Here is a 21213-nt window from a genome sequence, read left to right as displayed (position 1 = left end):
AACTGGTGGTGACTGACAAGGAACAAGACCTTGGGCTCATGGTGGATAGCTTAATGAAGATGACGCCCCAGTGTGCGCCAGCTGTGAAAAAGGCAAATTCCATGCTCGGGATCACTAGGAAAGGTATTGAAAATAAAACTGCTGATATCATTAATGATGTTATCTAAATCTATGGTGCCACCGCATTTGGAATACTGTGTACAGTTCTGTTCGCCTCACCCCAAAAAACATTGTAGAGTTGGAAAAGGTTCAGAAAAGGGCAACTAAGATGATCAAGGAGATGCAGCGACTCCCCTATGAGGAAAGGTTGCAGCATTTGGGAGTTTTTAGTTTAGAGAAAAGACAAGTTAGAGGCGACATGATAGAAGTGTATAAAATTAGGCATGTCATGGAAAAAGCGGATAAAGTTTTTCTCCCTTTGTCACAACGTTAGAACCCGTGGACATTCAATGAAGCTGAGTGTTGGAAGATTCAGGACAGTCAGGAAAGTACTTCTTCATGCAGCGCATAGTTAAACTATGAAATTTGTTCCCACAAGAGGCAGTGATGGCCACCAAGTTGGATGGCTTTAAAAGAAAATTAGACACATTCATGGAGGATAACGGTATCAGTGTCTACTAGCCATGATGGCTGTGCTCTGCCTCCATAGTCTGAAGCAATATGCTTCTGAAAACCAGCTGACAGAAGGCACAGGAGGGGAGACTGCTGTTGTGGTGAGGTCCTTCCTGCAGGCAGTAGTGTAGTGGCATATTCAGAAGTGCAGGGTCCCTTCATGTTAGTCACAGCCCCTCCCCCATTTTGCTGCTGGGTTGAGAATGAGACCCTTGTTAATGCCATCTCCCACAACAACAGATGTCCCCAGGAGCCAATCAACATGAAAGGGATCTTCTCAGTGGCCGACTCACCTCCTTTCACTCTAATTGATTCCAGTCACCAGGAAAGGACAAGGAAGCATGTGAGAAGACTCTTCTCAGAGGCTAACATGCTCCCTTTTCATGCTGATTGCCTCACAGGATGCTGGAGACATAGGGACCCTGCTGGGACCATGCTCCCAAAAAAGTAAGGGGTCTAAGACCACTGAGACCCTGGATGACTACACCTCTGCTTGCGGGCTTCCCACGGGCATCTTGTTGGCCACTCTGAGAACAAGATGCTGGACTAGATGGGCCACTGGCCTGATCCTTCTGTTCTTAGAGGAACCAGGCCCTAGCTTGGGGGGTGGGGGAGAGAAAGTCGACATCTGCTCTTTTTGCAGAGGAAAGAGTTAAACGCAGCAGAAACCTAACACTCACTGGAGCCGCGGAGCCCAAATGCAGGGGGAAGAAAGGGGAAGGGAGCCAGGGAGGAGGGGGAAAGAAGCGAGGGAGGCTTGCAGGCGGGCTGCGCACCAAAGCCGGCGGTTTGAGGCGCCTCTGCCAGCAACACGCTATTAAAGAAATGGGACTCCAGGCTGGCTTGGCTAGCAGAGGTTATCCAGTGAGCAGAGGGAACTGACCCGCAAGCATAGGAGCTGGAACTTTCAGGGATTCTTAAAGGCTGCGGCGATGCGCCTCTCCTCTCGGGTGAGCCTGCTGGTGGCGAGATATCCCCGGGGGAGGGAACCGGGCGGGCAGAGGAAGCTGGCCAGGGCCGCCTCCAGCTCACGGCCCTTCTGTCCATTCGCAAGCCTGTTCGCATCACCTTTGTGTGCGTATGTGGAACTTTCCAAACTCTGGCCAAGGCGCCGCTAATCAGATGCACATGCCTTGTTCCCTTTCCAGGCCAGGCCCTCCGCTTCTTCTGCAAAGCTTGCATATTTCTGCTTCCAAAGCCACGCTGCAACCTTCCAAAGGAGGGGAGGGGAATACGCATCCTTTTGGATGTATTTGGGTTTTTTGCATTGAAATGCAAGGGTGCAGTTTCACCCGAGGGTAGAAGGCATCTCCTGTTTGATAATCCTCAGAAACTGCAGCGAGGTAGGTCTTAGCAGGCACGGATTGTTGGAAAGCGAGCAAACTTCTTCTCTCCTCCTCGCCCCCACCCCAGCAAAAATAGCAACTTTAAAAATACTTGCAAATGCCCCATCAAACAACATTCCTATGAATGCTGGCGTTTTGTTTTCGCTCCAGCGATTCTTACCATTTAGCAGATCACAAAACTGAGGCAGGATGTTCTATATATCTGGATTATTTGGAATGCTAAATTGTACACACACACCCTCAATTTGGAATACACATCCTTTTTGGATTTTAAGAGGCCGTGAACAAACTGCCCCACCTAAGATTTGATACCGGGAAAAGCCTTACTTCAGTAGTAAAGGATCAGCTTTGCATGCAGAAAGTATCAGGTTCAGTCCCTGGTATCTCCAGTTAAGGAGAGAATATCCCCTGCCTGAAAGCCTTGAGAGCCACTGTGTCAGTCTGAGCTAGATGGATCAATCGTTTGACTTAGCGAGCTTCGTATGTTCCCCAGATTTAAACATATGCTCCAGACTTTTAACATTTCCAACATGATTGCTTCAATTTAAAGAATGAGAACTTGTGTTTGGAACAGGAAACTTTCTGGTGAGAAAAAAAAAACACATTTACAATCTAAACTCTACCCTCCTGAGCTTCCCAGGTCTGTTCATTCAAAATTCCTCCAGAAGCAAAATGGATATTTTAAGAGCACTATAAATAGCCTTAAATCATCCTGAAGAGAAAAAAAACCCCATGTAATTACTGTGATAATTACTGTAGTGGCAGGATGCTTAAAGGGAGGGTGTAAAGGGTAACTTAAGGAAGTTACTATTTATTTAAGGGATGTGTGAAAGCTTCTGAACGTGAAAAATGTTGGTTTTCAGCTTAAAGTACATTTCTAATTCATAGATAGAAAATTATAGGGCCAAAACTAGATGTGAGATGGAGGATCTGTTGATCAGTTCTCTTTATGTCTTTTTCTTTACAACTTCTAGGGGAAGGAGAATTTGGATTGAGGTGGGTAAAGGGGTTACCCTTTCTAACCCCTCCCCATGTTGTTTCCCAATCTTAACCTCCCAAAGCTGTTAAGCACTCCATCTTTAAAGCACATTTGAAGCACGGTTTTTCCCCTCAAAGAATTCTATGGCACTATGGTGAGACCACCTTGACTGTAAGACCTGCAAGACCCTCTCCCTGCTTGCTGGCCTCTTTCCACCTGGCCTGGAAGGGTGGGGCCTTGACTGACTGCAGCTATAAAAGGTATCACTACCTGAAGATGTCAGAGACCACCTTGGCTGTGTGGTGTTCTTTAGGGGCGGCTGTCTGGGTACAAATTTAATTCTGCTGGTCAATGTTTTTGTTTTGCTGTTTATGCTTCTGTATTTTATTGTTGGAACTTGTTAGGAATTATAAGGGTGAATCAATTTATTGTACGTTTCTTAAGATGTTTTTGTTAACTTATTGACTATTTGAATTTATTTTCTAACAGTGAATTATGTAACTTTTTTTTTCATGTTGTGAGCTGCCTTGAGCATAGATTGCTATGGAAAGGCGGCATACAAATAAACAGTGATGATGATGATTATACGGTTTGTTAAGGGTTGCTGGCAATTGTAGCTGTGAGGGGTGAACTACAGAGCCCAGAACTCTTTGAGGGGGGAAATGTGGTTTATAAGGGTTTATCAAACTTTCTGCTGGTTATGAGGAAATGGCTGGTTTGGAAGTCATTTCTTTGAAATGCCACCTGGGGATGGGGCAGCTCCACCTAGCGATCTGTGCAACCAACACAGCAATCCTGCGTGGGTCCACTCAGACATAAGACCCATTGAGCTCAGCAGGGCTTCCTCCCGAGTAAGTATGCTGAGGATTGTGGGCCAAAAGAGCTATTTACCTCTGCAATCATAGCAGGAATGTTAAGGGTAAACCTGGGTTGCTCATTGTAGTGTTGCTGTTTCCCATCTCTGCAGACAGAAGATACCTGTACTGTAGGGGTTTGCACAATCCCCCTCCTCAATTCCCCTAAAATATAAAGAGTGTTATTCCCTTGTGGTTAGAGGAACTTGGCCATGTTTTTGAAACCTGAAAGGATTGATACAGCACCTCTGTAGAGAGGGCTCATCTTCTTTCTGCTTGCCCTCTCTTCTTCTTGTTTCTGAGGTGTTTTTAGTCATGGAAAATCAAGGCCTAACAACACCCTGCCCTTCTGCATCCTCTCCATTTTGCTGCCCTTTCTTTTTCTTTCTCTTCTCTGCAGGTCACTATGGAAACCATCCAGATGCAAGTGCCTTTGGCCTTCCTTGTACTTCCATTCTTTGTGTTTGGGGCTCCCACTGATGAGTCTGGCCCCCAAGAAGTCACGATCACTTCGAACGGCTGCAAGCGTTGCTGTGATTCACTGGACGCACTTGGCTCCCCTGAGGCCCGGCCTGGCACAAACAATCCCTCGTCCTTGCCGTATATAATGCCAGAGGTGCGTCCATATATCAACATTACCATTCTGAAGGGTAAGTGCCTATTTGGCCTCTGATATCCTTGCCTTTCACCCTCCTCTCCCTTCATTCTTTCCTCCCCCCAATGCCTACAATCGTATTTTAAGCTCCCCAGAGCAAATACTTTAATTTTGTTTGCCTCTTTGTCAGTTGCCATATGCATTGTTGGTACTCTGTGTGTGTAAATGTATAATTTTTTTGTATATACACACACACACACACATGTGTATGTATGTGATGGCTGGTGTCCATTGAGACTGGTAGGGCGGAAGGCAAGCAGGCCAATGGCAGATGGAGCCAGCAGAGCCAACTAATTCTAGTTTTGCCCCCATACTCCTCCATGCTGAGTTCTACGAAGGCAAAACTGAGACAGAGGAGGAGGAGGAAGCTGACAGCTAGGGCCACCCCCTGAATAGCTTGTAAGTAAGAAGGCAGGCAGGTGGGGACTGGCTAAGGGCTTGCTGAGGTTGGTGGGACAGTACCCCATTTGCCCAAATGGACCAGCCACCTGCGTGCGTGCCTAGTACAACCATATGTGTAACTACTGTTGCCCATCAGCGACAATTCTCAGTGCTGGATGTTGTGCAGATCCCTGTAGTAGAATGATAAAATTTTGCAGAATGGCTCCATTTGGTTAGAAAAGCTCAGAATCAGTACAGGCCCAGGATCAAAGATATCTTCCCCATCAGGCCAAATGCAAGACTGCTTGTAGAACAGATAGCTGCATGCAGCAGCCTGTGTCTAATTAAGGAAAGGCTCTCTAGTGGTACCATATACTTTACTTGGTTGAAGCCTCTTTTCTTTGAGAGGTTCTAAAGAATCTCCTTCTCCAGATGTCTTTTCAAGGACTTCATCTGGAACAGAGCTGCTGCAGTTGCCCCTGCCTTCCACCATGTGTCATTCCCCTCCCCATCCACACACCACCTCCCTCGATGGCAGCTGTGTTAGCCTTTTATCATGACTGCCAAGGATGCTGCTTGTGCATGGAGACACATTGTGGGGGAGAGTTCCAAGGCCACCCACAAGCCATGGGTATCCTGAACCTCCATTGTAGTCTTCCTTTCTTCTCTCCCTTCCTCTCCCCCCCCAGGAGAAAAAGGAGATCAAGGAGAACCTGGAATTCCTGGGAAATGGGGAAAAGAGGGACCCCCAGGTGCGCAGGGAGCCCAGGGCCCAAAGGGCAGCAAGGGACAGATGGGCGCCCCAGGAGATCCTTGCAAGCACCAATATGCAGCCTTCTCGGTGGGCCGGAAGAAGGCACTCCACAGCAGCGAGGGCTACCAGGCCTTGATATTCGACACTGTCTTTGTGAACCTCTACAGCCACTTTGACATGTTTAAGGGCAAGTTCTACTGCTATGTGGCTGGCCTCTACTTCTTCAGCCTCAATGTCCACACCTGGAATTTCAAGGAGACCTACATGCACGTCATGCGGAATGACCAGGAGGAGGTCATCCTCTATGCCCAGCCCAGCGACCGCAGCATCATGCAGAGCCAGAGCCTGATGCTGGAGCTGCGAGAGAACGATGAGGTCTGGGTGCGCCTCTACAAGCGAGAGCGGAACAATGCCATCTACAGCGATGACGTGGACATCTACATCACCTTCAGCGGCTACCTGATCAAGCCCAGCCTTGAGTAGCTGCTTTCCTCCTGAGCACCTCTGCTGCCTCCTCAGCATATTGTTCACTGCCTGCAAACTGCTGCAAATCATGTACAGAAGGACTGAAAGGATCTGAAGAGTGGGGCCACTGAAGAAGGTATTTGTATTAGAGAATTAAGACAGAAGAAAGCAGTCTCTTGGGATCAAAAGGTATCATTTGTTCAAGGAAAACATTGTGCTGACTGATTCATAAGCCCGCTTGCTTTCAGGTGAGGCCATGAGATTGGAGCTGGGATTCCTAGGTTGCTTGAAACCTTTGCATCTGTTACCTCAGACATTGCCCTCGTGCAGATGTTGACGCATGGACTTGCAAGTGATGCTTCCTAACCAGTAGGTTGAAAGTGCTGTTGTTTACATGGGGGAAACTATTGATTTGTGATGTCTCAAGTGAGTTATGTCTTCATATAGATTCCATGGTAAACACAGCAGAAACAAAAGCCATGCAGGGCTGGTGGGCTGCAGACAGCTCAGTGAGTCACAAGTTGTGCAAGTCTGATGTAGATAGGTCTACAATTCATGGTTAAATTAGCCATTCCAGTATATAGGATTAGGTACCTTCATTACCTAGTAGCAAGCTAAACCGGTGTTAGCCTTTTTGTATTATGATTTAAATCAGACATATCGCAGAAATCAGAAGGCTAGAATGTACCTAAGGATCTTCCACGGTAATGCCTGAACAGGTTTTACAGCTCTGTTGCAATTGGTTAGGCTGAAATTTAGAACTCTTTGGTAGGCTGTTTGAGCAAAGGCCAAATTCCAGCCCACAAATTGTGCATAAAATCAATAGGGATTCATCTTACAACACTGTGAGCTGGATTGTGGAATGTGATTTTTAGAACTTGTTAGCTGAATAGTCACTGTTTAAAATACATGTGCAAAAGATACAGGAAACTATAAGCAAAAGAACTACTTTTGTACCAGCCTCTGTTTACCACAGGCATCAAGGGCCATTTGCAAATATGGAGACAATGAACTATCCTAGACTGGCCTATCTTTGACGAGACCCTAACACTAGAAGAAATAGGTCAGCTCGGGCATGGATAAATATCAAAGGAAGGCTTCTAGAGAGATTATTTTCTTTCTGATTTTCACAAGTGATACCTACAACTATATATTGCAGTGCAGAGTACTTTTGTTCAGGATTTGAACCAGCCAGCCATGCCCTCTTTGAGAATACTCCATTCCATTTCCCCTCTCCCCTACCTTCCTGTTCCCCCTGCCCCCCTTCAAATGGTCAGTTAGATTTCTGTGCCTACTGGGCATGCTCAGTCCTCATTTGGGCTTTTTTGTGTGTCTCTCCCCCCACTTCAGGATTTTTTTAAAAAAGATTTATTATATAAACCTGTGCCCCTACCCCAACTGCTGATAACTCTTTTTTTTGTGTTGAAGGTGCTGTTTTCACTACATAAGGATCCCCACTGAGACGGTGAACTTTATATTAGCATGCAGCATATTAATTGTGGGATAAAAAAAGTGAAATCAAATGGCAGGCAGGGACAACATCGACTGTCTCCTGATCATCCAGGCATTTCATCCAGAAGTCAAAGATAAAGCAGGGACATGGTAGCAGCCTGTCCATCATAGTGGCAGGGCCACAGCTCTGCTACAGGTAGAACTCATACTTTGCATGTAGAAAGTCCCAGGTTCAGTTTTCAGCATTTCCACCTAAAAGGATCACAAATAGCAGAGCTGGAAAGGCCCCTGACTGAATCCTTGGAGAGCTGCTGCTAGTCAGAGTACACAGTACTGGACTAGATGGGCTAATAGTCTGACTCAGGATAAGGCATCTTCATATGTTTTTCATCAGAACAAGGAGTAGCAGGTGATTTCTCTATTCATCTTGTGCAATACCATGTGTTAGCCTTGCAGATATAGTAGGCAGTGATTACCCAGGGTTCCCTGTCCTATCCACATGACACACACACACAGCAAGTCACGGTCGTCTCGGAGGATACAAAGGCATGACCCTCCCCACAGAACCAATGGCAAGCCGCACTCTCTCTCAACCAAAACCCTCCATGTGGGGATGATATTGCTGATCAGCCCTTCAGGATTGGTGTTAGGATTGCAGAAATTACTTTATGTAAAGCACAGAATATTCCAAGGTACTATAAGGATGCTAAGAATTGGTCTATTGCCACACAGTGTTTTAGAAGTAACTTTTATGCATGCGTGGTGATTAAAAACACATCCTGCCAAGTACACTCTCTGCCCCTCTCACTCCCATGTAGCCAAGTGTATTAAGACAACAGATTGAAAAATAGAACTCCCTGAAGTAGCTCAAGAGTGTCCAGAAAAAAAGGCAGTGGGGGGCATGCATTTATGTTTTGACCCCCACCTGCAGGAGCCCTGCAGAGCAGGATTATGAAAAAGAGAGGCAGGAAAGAGGATCATGCTTCCTTAGGGAAGTCTGAGACTGATTGAACAAGAAACGAAATTCCTCCTCTCTGCAAGACATAAACTGGGAAACCAGCTGTTATATATTTGCAACGCGTGGCGTCCCTGTGTCTCTCTAGGGAACAGCAGGAATTTCTAGCACTGAATAGCTTCCAGACCTGAGCTCTACATTCTTCGATCCTTTGCCTCTGTTCCAATGTCAGCAGAGCTCTCAAGCGTTTCTACGAAGAAGCTGCATTTTTAAAGTCAAGTAGACTTAAGTATGTGTGTAGAGAGTGTTGACTGGGTTGGCTGCTTGCTTTTTGGTGCTAAACAAGGCTTCTGGTCCTTGGTGTTAAAAGGAGCCCCTTTGGTGCTAAACCACGATACTGGAGAATAATTGGTGCTTACTTGGAGATATGTTGAGGAAATATGGACACAGTGGACTGTAGGATTTATGGTGCTTTATAGAAAACCCAAACCACCCAACCAGATGTCTTGTGTATATATATATTTTCCTAAATATTAAAACTTCTTTATTGCACTTGGAGATGGATTTTCTTTCTTGCATTCTGTTCTTTTTGTCTCAGAAGTAGTTATGACACTGTTGTAAGTGTGAGACCCATGTTGCATCATTTCTACTTCACTGCAGAATCTGTCTAGATTTGAGGTCCTTAAGAATGACAAACTTCATTTTTGCAGAAGAGAGGCTTTTCTAAAAAGAGGGAAACTCAGGATGGAGCTAGGGCTGGAACTGGGTAAGGACTGTAGCTCAGTGACAAAGCCCACGGCTACACATGCAGGAAGTTCCAGGTTCAGTCCCCAGAATCTGCAGGTAAGGCTGGAAATGTCCCTGGCCTGAAATCCTGGAGAGCTGCTGCCAAAGTGTAGATAATACCGAGCTACATGGGCCAATAGTCTGACTCCAGTAGCTGTAGAAGGCAGCTTCCTATGTTCATATTTAAAAAACAAAAGTGGATCCCACAAGGCTGAAGTCCGCCCACCCCTGAGTTAGGACCCCCTTTGAAAGCGGAACACAGAGATTGTTGTGATGATTGTGTCTAGCATAAGTAGCACTTGTTCAGATCTGCATTTCTTTTTTTCTTTTTTTAACAGTCAAGCTCCCCTCACAGATCTGCAATTCCCACAGTTCCCTCAAAAGAGAGGTTGACTGTTAAACCACTTTTGAGAATTGTATCTCTATGAGGGGAAAAGGGTCTCCTAACAACTCAGCTGGTATAGCACAGTGGGGAGGAGAGCCTGGCTGGGAGTCCAGAGTCTGTGAGTTCATATCCCCGCTTGTGTCTCCTGGGTGTCAAGGGCCAGCTAAAGATCACCTGCACAGGGAGTGGCTCAGGGGTTACGTGCCCTGCCACCTGCGCAGCCGTGGGCAAGCTGCATAGTCCTAAGGAGCCCAGTTGCCCCTAGCTGACAGATGCTAAAAGGAAGGAGCTGGCTTGTGCAGCTGTGGCAAGCTGAGCAGGCCCTAGCCAGCTGGAGAGGACTAACCTTAGAGGAAGGCAATGAACCTCCTCTGAATACCTCTTGCCATCAAAACCCTATGAATACAACAACAACAAAAGATTCATAGGGTTGCCTTAAGTCGGAATCGACTTGAGGGCATATAACAACAAGAATTCAGCACCCTTCATAAACTACCCTTCCCATGATTCCTTGGTGGCAGCCATGACTGTTTAAAGTGGCATGATAGTGCTTTAAATATATAGTTCAGATGGGACTTCAGTCACTGTTTTCAGAGTGATAGGACAAGAGTCACTAATGTTGCTCACTCTCACTCAGTGTAACTTGGTTATCATGGCCTGCCTTCTCCTTCACAAAACATAACCTGCAGGGGTCACTAGAGAAGTACTGGAAAAGAGGAGTACAAAGCCACCTGACTGACATGGGCCCTATATATAAAACTTACGAGGCTGGAAATAGAGTCTTGTGGAAGAACAGATGTCTTTTCCACTCATAGCATTTCCTGATCGGCTTGGAACTGCAGCACTTCCCTCTGAATGTTTTGTATGTCTGTTTTGCATGTCCATTTTGTATGTCCGCACAGGCCATAGTAGAGAAAAACTAATCTCCAAATTGACTTGTACAAGTTTTGGAATAATTACATGGGAAGGCTGTAGGATTTGATTCAAAGGCATGTGGGAAACAAGATTTAAGATACCTTTTTCATATTCTTAAGCCTCTACTAGGGATATGATAGGGATGTATAAAATTATACATGGTGTGGAGAAAGTGGATGGAGAGAAATGTTTCTATCTCTCACTGACATCCAATGAAGCTGAATGTTGGAAGATTCAAGACAGGCAAAAGAAAGGACTTTTTCAGCCTGCTGCACATGGGCAAATTATGGACTCTACTCCCACAAGAGGCAGGGATGGCCACTAACCTGGATGGCTTTAAAAGACAAATTAGGCAAATTCATGGAAGATAATGCTAGCAAAGACTACTAGCCATGTGACTGTTCTACGTTCTCAGAATATGAGTTGCTGGGAATCACAAGTGGGGTGGGTGCTATTGCACTCTGGTCCTGTTTGCAGGCTTCCTATAGACATCTGGTTGGCCACCGAGAACAGGATGCTGGGCTAGATAGGCCTCTGGCCTGATTCAGCAGGATTCTTCTTACATCTTTATGCTCTATGCCCTCAAAGCTAGCCTGCTGCCTTCTGACTCAGTGGAGGACACTGCACTATTGCCAGTGTTGAAGTAAGATTCAACTGCCAATGTGATTGGTTTTTCATACATGGAATGAGAAGGGAGGGCACCATTCTGTCCTTCACCTCAGGCAGCAAAACTCCTTGGACTGAGCAGAACCCTCTCTTGCCTCCCTGTGGTCTGTCGCCCGAGTTGCCTTTTTCCCTAACCCAGAACTGATGCTGGAATTGACCAAGAGAAAGATGCCTGAGATAATGGGCCACAGGAAGACAAAACAGCAAGGTTGTACTCCCCTCACTTTTGAGCCGCTTTTGATATTAAACACTTAAGCACACACACACACCCCTACCTCTTGTTTTATATATGAACAGGGCCAGTCTTGTAAATTGTCAAAACCTGGCTGATGGTATCATGTTTACTTTGGCCTCCTGAGTACGGCCCCCAATGTGTGATTTCCTCTTTCTTACAAGCTGTAAGTCTGATAAAAATCTGTAAAATAGAAATAGATTTTCGTGGTTGAGAAATGGTGGGTGTGTTGTGCTTGTAGACTAGGCCAACAAGGGCCTGTTCCAGGTTTGAGCAGTCCCTGGGCAAAGTGTCCTGTGGTGACCCCCTCCTCCTGGTGGTGCTTATCTGGAAATGGTGGCACTGGCACTCTGAGCAACACCGGACCACTGGGTCTAGCTACCATTTCTATTAATGCTTCACTCTGGGGCATTGTGGGAAATTTAAATGACTGCTGGACCCAGTCACCCAGCGCTGCTGAGGAGCACAGGACCAGAGCTGTTGTTTTTTGAAAGATGAGCCTGAAGCAGGTGTCAGCTGGGGCCTTGGCAGCAGCCCAAACACCAGTGTGGACATTGACCATGAGGCAAGCTGTCTACTTCTGCTTCATAGAAGAGCAATGCTTAAAGCAGCCATTGGTCTGCTTTTACAGAGGATGGTGGTGGTGCTGCTGCTGCTTAGACCTCAAAACACCTCCACCTTGGTTTACCAGCTCTTCTTCATCTGGCAAGGCAAGCCCTGCATTTAAGCACTTGCCTGGTAGCTATACATGACAAAGGATTGCATGCTGGTAAGTGAGTGGGCTGGTAGAGAAGGGAGACAGTGCCCCAACCAGGGTAGGTTTCTTGAGGGTGGGGTTGCAGGCTAGTGACATTTGTGGACTTATTTGCAAGGCTGGGCAAGGCTCCTGGACTTTCAACAGCTCCAAAACACACAAATTCAGTTGGTGAAGCTTTTTTCATCACTTCATGGCAGGAAAGACTGCCTTTTCCCTGTCAGGCAGGCAGCTGTTAAAGGCACAGAAGCCCTGTCATAGGAAAAGCTGGGAATCTTTCCTTTATATTACACACAGAACAAAATGATAGAAACGTGTTCCAGGCATGGGACAATAGGAGACTGTCAGGACATCTTAAAATGTGCTATAGAGATTAGCATGCATGCCCATTGCCCATTAGAACTCTTTATTTTCCTTCCTTTTCCTCTCCCATCTGGCTCATAGGCTATCATGACAGGAACAGGATTGAATCACACCATTTGATTTGGATTCCTGCATTGAGCAGGGGGTTGGACTCAATGGCCTTGTAGGCCCCTTCCAACTCTACTATTCTATGATTCTATGATTCAAATTATAAAAGCAGGGGATGTGTCGGATCCAAGACAAAGAAAGTATGCTAAATTAACGTACCTAGTCTGTGCATTCCTACTTTGCATCATTTTTGTAGGCCCCACATCTTTTGCATATGCAGTTTCCTCTTTTTAAAATATTGCTCTCTAGCAGTGCTCTTTGGTGCTGAGGGTGACTGAAAAATGAATCCCCTCCTCTGGACTCTGGCTTCAACAAATCACACTTAAATTGCTTCCTTATTAATTCCAAGGCTGGGTCTCATACTGTACCAAAGTAATCCACATTCTGTGCTAAGAATAGATTGCACAGATTAAGCACATTTGCATTTATTTACTTTGCATAATTTGTTCTGCTTCCATGATTTGGTTCTTAAAAGGGGTTGACATTGTTTGACCATGAAAAGGGCGACAGAGGTCTGAAGGGAGAAAGGGAGATTGGGGTGCAGGACCGGAAGGGACAACGGATACGGTGCTTTTCTTATACCACTGAGTCATGACACATATCTGAAAGCTAGAGGTTTCCATGTATCTCTCTCTCCTCATCCAGACAAGCAGGAGGCATTCAATGATCATAGCTCAGGGACAGTACCAGCCACGCAAAACAACTTGACGAAGGCGCAGAGCAGAGCCAGCGAGGAGTGTGGCCTGGGGAGGGAGCATGGCCTTGACAGGGTCCTGGGGGCCCGCTAAAGAAGCCACGTTCGGCCTGAGGTTCTCCACCCCTGCTATACATGTCCAAGCAAATCTCATTGAGTTCAATGGGGTTTATTTGCAGGAAAGCAGACACAGGATTAGAGGAGCCTTAACTGTCTTCTGTGAAGGACAATGTTTTGCTCCCTAAAACCTTATTTTGGCCAAAAAAAGAGTTACAGATCCTCTCAAAGATTCTGCAACCAACTGGTACAGAAATGGGTAGAGAAATACTATCTTACTGTTTGGCAGTGGTTCTGCTCCTACTTGGCGGGCCGTCTCCAGAAGGTAGTGCTTGGGGAGCATTGCTCGGCACCCTGGGTTCTCCAATATGGAGTTCCGCAGGGGTCAGTTCTGTCCCCCATGCTCTTTAACATCTACATGAAGCCGCTGAGTGCCGTCATTAGGAATTTTGGAGTGCGTTGTCACCAGTATGCTGATGACACGCAGCTCTACTTTTCCTTTTCATCTCCATCAGGTGAGGCTGTCAAGGTGCTGAACCGATGCCTAGCGGTGATAATGGACTGGATGAGAGCGAACAAATTGAAGCTCAATCCAGACAAGACTGAGATGCTGTTAGTAGGTGGTTCCCCTGACCAGATGGTGGATGTTCCACCTGTCCTAGATGGGGTTGCACTCCCCCTGAAGGAGCAGGTTCATAGTTTGGGAGTTCTTTTAGAACCATCCCTGTCATTGGAGGCTCAGGTAGTCTCGGTGGCACGGAGTGCTTTCTACCAACTTCGGCTGGTGGCCCAGCTACGCCACTATCTGGACAGGGAGAACCTTGCTTCAGTTGTCCATGCTCTAGTAACCTCTAAAATAGATTACTGCAATGCACTCTACGTGGGGCTGCCCTTGAAAACGGCTCGGAAACTGCAGCTCGTGCAAAATGCGGCGGCCAGACTGATTACTGGGACCAAACGGTCCGAACATATAACACCGATTCTGGCCCGCTTGCACTGGTTGCCTATATGTTTCCGGGCTCGATTCAAGGTACTGGTTTTAACCTATAAGGCCTTGTACGGCATGGGACCACAATACCTGATGCAACGCCTCTCCCGATATGAACCTACCCGTACACTGCGCTCAACATTGAAGGCCCTCCTCCGGGTGCCTACTCAGAGAGAAGCCCGGAAGATGACGACAAGAAAAAGGGCCTTCTCAGTGGTGGCCCCTGAATTATGGAATACTCTTCCTGATGAGATACGCCTGGCGCCAACATTACTATCTTTCTGGCGTCAGATAAAAACCTTCCTCTTCTCCCAGGCATTTTAGCATTTTTAGCTTTTAGCATTTTTACCATTTTAGCATTCTAACATTCCTGCATTTTAGTATTTAATATGCATTCAATATGTGTTTAATTATGTCTTAACTTTTGTATAATTAACTTGTTTTAATTGATGATATGTGGTTTTAATTGTATGTTACTGGTTTTGTTTGTTGTAAACCGCCCAGAGAGCTTCGGCTATGGGGCGGTATATAAATTTAATAAATAAATAAATAAATAAATTTGTCCTAAATTATAATTGAGCCTTGTTAGTTAATTAGATTGGACAAATATTAAACAATGAGCTAAATAGCATACAGTACAAATGGGATATAAAAGGAGACAGAAGGCTCTGGGGCAGAGTTTATCGGGTTCCAGATGAGATTATCAGAGTGAGTGAATCTAAGATGTTGTATCATCACATTCTGAGAACAGCGCTGGTACTCTGGACATTTTGGTAACTAATTTAAGTTTAAGCAACTCCCCTAACAGGAAAAGTTATTTGGGGCTTTTTAGTTTAGAGAAAAGGTGAGTAAGAGGAAACATGATAGAGATGTATAAAATTACTCATGGTCTGAAGAATGGATAGAGAAAAGTCCCCCCCCCTCCAATACTAGAACTCACGCACATCCAATGAAGCTGAATGTTGGAAGATTCAGGACAGACAACAAAGTATTTCTTCATCCTGTGCATAGCTAAATGATGGAATTTGTTCCCACAAGAGGTTGTGTTGGCCACCATCTTCGATTGCTTTAATAGATAATTAGACACATTCATGGAGGATAAAGGTATCAATGGCTACCAGCCACAATGGCTATATTCTCCATTCACTGTTGGAGGCAACATGTCTCTGTATACCAGTTGCTTGGAAGTGCAGGTGGGGAGAGGGCTGTGGCACTCAGGTTTGCTTGCAGGCTTCCAATAGGCATCTGATTGGCCGCTGTGAGACCAGGATGCTGGACTAGATGGGTCTTTGGCTGCTTTTGGTTCCACTGACAGAAAAACATACCTAGGACATAAGCACCCACATTTGGAGAGTACATTTTTGACAGGGAAATGACATAAGGGAAAGGGTTAAATACTCCCTTCCTCATCATAGCTGCTTTGATGAAATTTGGAGTTTCCTACAACTGCTTTTAAAAAATCAAAAGGTTTGATCACATATCTCCTGCTTAAGTGTGGCCTTAAACATGACTAGCAGACTAGTCAGTTTCAGCTCTTTGTGTGCTCCCTGGTTGCAGGCTGAATGTTCTCCCTCTTATACACTGGATCATTATCTGTTCTTTTAAAAACAGGGCACCGGCGCAGCTATCACCCACTCAGAGCATGGCCACGCCCATGAGTGATGAGTGACTTTGAACCAGAACTTACCAGACCAACATAAAAAAGTTAAAATGTGTTTAGAACCTGCCTGCTTTTGAACCAAGCATATGGAAAAAGGAATACTCCTTAACGAGAAAAGAATACTCCGTTCTCTGTGATTAATTCCCAGCTTCTGCAGCTGGTGTAAACAGATAATGCACATCAGAAGGAATTGCCTGCCGAGCCCTACCTTTTTAGAGGAAGTGCCATGGAAAACTTGAAAGGGTTCTGTTTCAGGACCAGCCCTTTTAACTGGATGCCTGTTGTCGCTTTCATGGTGATTTGCAGTTTGAACACAAAGTTTAAAGTGGCAAATGGGGAAAGCACCAGGCAAGGAAATTGCCTTTGCAGCTGGAAGAATGGTGACACGATGCCACACACTCCAGCACAACAGCTGCAGAGAAGCTGTAGAGAAGCTCCATTGCCACGTGTTAAAAAGAAAGAGAAAAAGAAAGACAGAAAAAGAAAGAGAAGGGCAGATGTAAAGAAAATCCTGAGAGGGACACAGAAGGGAGGGACCAAAGCCGAGGGGGGGGGAGAGAGAGAGGGAAGCCACAGAAAAATCCCAGCTGCACAAATTTAGAAAGGGGAAGGGCGGGTGCAAACAAAGGCAAAGAACAGGGCCAGGGGAGAAGAAAGGAAGCTCAGCCTTGCGGCTTGCAAGCGAAACACAATGAGAACTGGAGGGAAAAGTGTGAATCATCCCCTTGTCTATCTAGTGATTTTTAACAGGCACAGTTATGGAATTCTTCCTTTGCTGCTCTCCTAAGTCTCAAACACATGCGCATGCGTACACACACACACACACACTTTGTACATGCGGTGTTATGTTTCTCAGCCAGCTGGGTGATGTGGCTGATTGAGGATTGCCAGCTGGCCGGTTTTCAATTTGTTTGTTTGTTCTGCCTTTCAGGGCAGACTCCCCCCCTCTCCATGCCACAGTGCTAGTGAGTGGGCATTTTAAATTCTTCATCTGCTTAAATGAATGGCCAATCATATGTAAAAGAGCAATGGGGGGGATGTCTCACCCACCTGCCCAATCTGGAATGGCCAGCAACCCTATGCAAAGCTAATATGACTTAATAGTACATCTGTGATCAGAGGTGGAAAAAATAGTCAGCTTAGCAGAACAGAAAGAGGATATGAAATCTTTGCAGTGCAGCAGCCCAGCTTCTTTCTTTTTGGCCCTGGCAGCACATGAGAAAAGTGCTTCTGTTAGATATGTTAAGAGAGAGAAAGAGAGAGAGAACCCCAATGCCTCTGGGAAATATCACAAGTCTTCGTGAAGCTTTTAGCATCCCTCATAATTCCTCAGTCATTTTGCCCAAGCAACATTTGACTTGAAAATCTCTTGAGGCAATGGAGATGCATGGGATTTCTGAGATTTGTTGCCTGAGCAGGATCCTCCAAACTTGCCTCAACTATCACCTTAGGCAAAATGTGGTAACAACTCGAAGCTCCAGAATAGCCCTGCCTATCTCTTCTATAGGCATAATGGTGTAAAATTGTTTCCCTGTTTGGAGGAAGAGAGAGGGACTATACCTGCAACTTTTTTCAACCAATACCAATGCTGTCTGTTTGGCTGCCATCAGGCAGGTCAAACTGCTGCTTGAATCTTCCATCTGGGACTCTATGCCTTCCCACCTTCTTTCTCACTCTTTCAGGCATCATGGCCAGGCTGTGTTAGTTTGCATGGGGCTTATTGCATTAGTTTAACAGATTAAAATGGTAGCGCTTCTGTCCCGATTTCTAAAATTCCTTTCACACTGCAGTACTTGTGTTAAGGAACAGTAGATTATCAGCCAACATACCAGCATTTCATGCAACTATCTTTCACACAGCTGTAATGAAACGTCTTGTTTTTGTCCGTCACCCATTATACACATGCAACTGTAGTTCCCCACTGTGTAGGATGTCTAAGATCTCATCCTGTCGCCATGCAACTCCTCTCCCTTTAGCATCTGACGTGTGTGTGTGTGTGTGTGTATTGTATAGACACGGGGGGGGTGAGGGTGGGAAAAGCTGCTGCTACCTGCGCCTGAGCCAGAATACTGGGCAATATTTGTCAGGCAAAAAAAGTGAGCACCTAAAGGGCGGGAATGCAATGCATGCTGGGATGCCTGTTACATGAGTGGCTGCCACTAGTGAAAAACTCCTGCAATTTTCCCGGTTCCCAAGCTTGCAAACAGGTTATTTCTGGTACTATTTATCACAAAAATTAGCATGCATTATATTCCACTAGAATTCCAGGCATAGCATGTACATTGTGTGAAAGATGTATAATGTGCAAATTACCAGCTAAGAAATCATCAAAATAACGGAATAAAATGCCATGTGAAAGTAGCCTCACTCTGTGAATCACAACCCCACTCATGGTACCATGTGTCTTGTATTAGTGAAGAAAAGTGGAAACTGTTGTAAACAAATAGAGGAAATGCCATAGTTCAGTGGTAGAGCATCTGCCTTGCATGCAGAAGGTCCCAAGGTCAATTACTACCATTTTCAGGTAGAACTGGGAGAGACCTTATGAATCAGCAACCTCCAAGAGCATCTGTTGTGAACCACCCTGTTCAGATCTTGTAAGTTCAGGTTTATGGCTTCCTTTATGGAATCAATCCTCTCTTCTTTGATCTTCCTCTTTTTCTACTCCTTCCTGTTTTTCCCAGCATTATTGTCTTTTCTAATGCATCATGTCTTCTCATTATGTGTCCAAAGTAGGATAACCTCAGTTTCATCATTTTAGCTTCTAGTGATAGTTCTGGTTTAATTTGTTCTAACACCCAATTATTTGTCTTTTTTGCAGTCCATGGTATGCACAAAGCTCTTCTCCAACACCACATTTTCAAATGAGTTGATTTTTCTCTTATCTGCTTTTTTCACTGTCCAACTTTCACATCCATACATAGAGATCGGGAACACCATGGCCTGAATGATCTTGACTTTAGTGTTCAGTGATACGTCTTTGCATTTGAGGATCTTTTCTAGTTCTCTCGTAGCTGCTCTACCCAGTCCTAGCCTTCTTCTGATTTCTTGACTATTGTCTCCATTTTGGTTAATGACTGTGCCAAGATATTGATAATCCTTGACAGGTTCTATGTCCTCATTGTCAACTTTAAAGTTACATAAATCTTCTGTTGTCATTCCTTTAGTCTTCTTGACGTTCAGCTGTAGTCCTGCTTTTGTGCTTTCCTCGTTAACTTTCATCAGCATTTGTTTCAAATCATTACTGGTTTCTGCTAGTAGCATGGTATCATCTGCATACCTTAAATTATTGATATTTCTCCCTCCAATTTTCACACCTCCTTTATCTTGGTCCATTCATTTCATTGGCGATCACTCATGGCCGAGTAAGATTGTCTTCCAGGGTAAAGTCTTTAACAGTGTGCCCATAAGTGACTGTGGAGGCCAATTCTGGATCCACACAGCCTCCCACAGTGAGGACATAGGTTTCCAGATGGAAGATGGTCGCGATGAGGATTTGCTTGACGTGCCTTCTGCTTAGCTCGTTTGTCCCTTTCGCCCTGTACTTGTGCTTCTTCAAAGTCCATAGCACCTTTGATAATGGCCGACCTCCAATTGGGACGATCATGGGCCAAGGCTTCCCAGTTCTCGATACTTATGTTACATTTTTTCAGATTAGTTTGGAGAACATCTTTAAACCTCTTTTACTGTCCACCAATACTCCTTTTTCCATCCTTAAGTTGGGAGTAAAGTAGCTACTTTGGAAGACAGCGATCAGGCATTCGAACAACATGGCCAGTCCAGCGAAGTTGATGTTGGAGGATCATTGTTTCAGCACTGGTGGTCTTTCCTTCTTCTTGCCAAATTTTGTGCTGCAGCCATTAAAATTCGCCATGAACTGACTCTAGCCATCTCGTAACTCCTGTCCTTTGCTGGGATCGCATAATTATGTCTTTGATAACTCTATTTTATAATGTCATGTTTTAATATAACATAACAATTTTATTCTACAATGTTTATGTTTTTAACAACCTCATTTATTTTTATTCTATCCCTTTTATTGTATTCTACCTTTGTATATATTGGGATAAATTTTCCCCCCTCCAATAGTTTTATGTTTTATATGTTTTCCTTCCCTTTTCCCTTATGCTGCTCACTGACCGTAACAATAAAGATATATAGATGTTGGAGGATCGTTGTTTCAACACTGGTGGTCTTTCCTTCTCCCAATACGCTAACATTAGTCTGCCTATCTTCCCAAGTAATTTGCAGAATTTTCCAGAGGCAGCGTTGGTGGAATCTTTCAAGAAGTTGGGAGTGGCATTTATAAAAGGTCCATGTTTCACAGGCGTACAGTAAGGTCGGTAGTACAGTGGCTTTGTAAATAAGCATTTTGGTCTCCCTGCGAATATCCCGATCCTTGAACACTCTACACTTCATTTGGGAGAATGCGGCACTCGCAGAGCTCAGACAATGTTGAATTTCTGCGTCGATGTCAGCTTTCTGTATTGTCCAGCAATGTCCATATATTCCATGTTCCAAAGTTCATTTGTCTTTTGTGACCGCTAAGTGGTGACCCCACTGGACGCGGTGATCCAGTCAGGGAGAGAGATGAGGAAGACTGTGTTTAGGGTACCTTTCTAGCCCCCTCCCCATACAGGGTGAGCAGAGTGGATCCTGAATAGGACTGCTCAGTCATGGACATAGCTGCTGAACTACTCAACTGCCTTGGTCCTTGAGCCAGGATGATTGAGTCTGTATCCACCACCCACGTGCCAGTCCATGACTAGGGGCTTCTGGATTTCACAGTCCTGCCCCCGTTGCCATTTGCCGATCACCATGGGGCTTTTGTTTTGTTTTGCTTTGGTTGGAACATGCCTGTGCATGAATTTGTTTTATGTGGGGAGATCGGTGCATGACAATCAACACACAATCTTGACAGAAAAAGGCTTTCATCCAATGGCATGGATACCACAACGATTGGAAGTGTTTTATCTGCTGCAGCCTTCATCTGCCTTCACAGCCGTTGTAACATACACATTGTTATCCTCTGCCTGTTCTGCCATTGAGGACATTCTTGGATCGTTCTTTGTCTGGTTCCTCCCCCTTTGGAGGGGGAGGGAAGGGACAACAGGGAGGGGATAGGAGGGAGGAGAAGGGAGGGTGGGTTTGC

General features: G+C 45.3%; 1 protein-coding gene and 1 long non-coding RNA gene across 9 annotated transcripts in view; one reads left to right on the top strand and one right to left on the bottom strand.

Moving 5' to 3' along the window:
* The window catches only part of LOC133390448 (uncharacterized), a 42516-nt gene extending 40898 nt beyond the window's left edge, over positions 1-1618 (bottom strand). Inside the window, exon 1 of the long non-coding RNA XR_009764402.1 lies at positions 1496-1618. This is a non-coding gene — a long non-coding RNA (uncharacterized LOC133390448). The remainder of the gene's footprint in view (positions 1-1495) is intronic.
* C1QTNF6 (C1q and TNF related 6) lies at positions 1343-8998 on the top strand. 8 transcript variants are annotated; one of them, XM_061639057.1, is made up of 4 exons: positions 1343-1562; positions 2933-2954; positions 4192-4441; positions 5517-8997. In XM_061639057.1, the coding sequence occupies exons 3-4, from the start codon at positions 4198-4200 to the stop codon at positions 6062-6064; spliced, it is 792 nt and encodes a 263-aa protein (XP_061495041.1). In that variant the 5' UTR covers positions 1343-1562; positions 2933-2954; positions 4192-4197; the 3' UTR covers positions 6065-8997. The 8 variants fall into 8 exon arrangements, 7 of the variants coding, with proteins under 7 accessions (XP_061495041.1, XP_061495038.1, XP_061495037.1 ...); XM_061639054.1 differs by having other exon boundaries at positions 2933-3197; XM_061639055.1 differs by lacking the exon at positions 1343-1562 and adding an exon at positions 1575-1955 and having other exon boundaries at positions 2933-3197.
* Positions 8999-21213: the final 12215 nt, after the last annotated feature.

The sequence above is a fragment of the Rhineura floridana genome, chromosome 8, assembly GCF_030035675.1.
Source record: "Rhineura floridana isolate rRhiFlo1 chromosome 8, rRhiFlo1.hap2, whole genome shotgun sequence".
NCBI classification, from domain to species: domain Eukaryota; kingdom Metazoa; phylum Chordata; class Lepidosauria; order Squamata; family Rhineuridae; genus Rhineura; species Rhineura floridana.
This window is presented reverse-complemented; position numbering and strand designations above follow the sequence as displayed.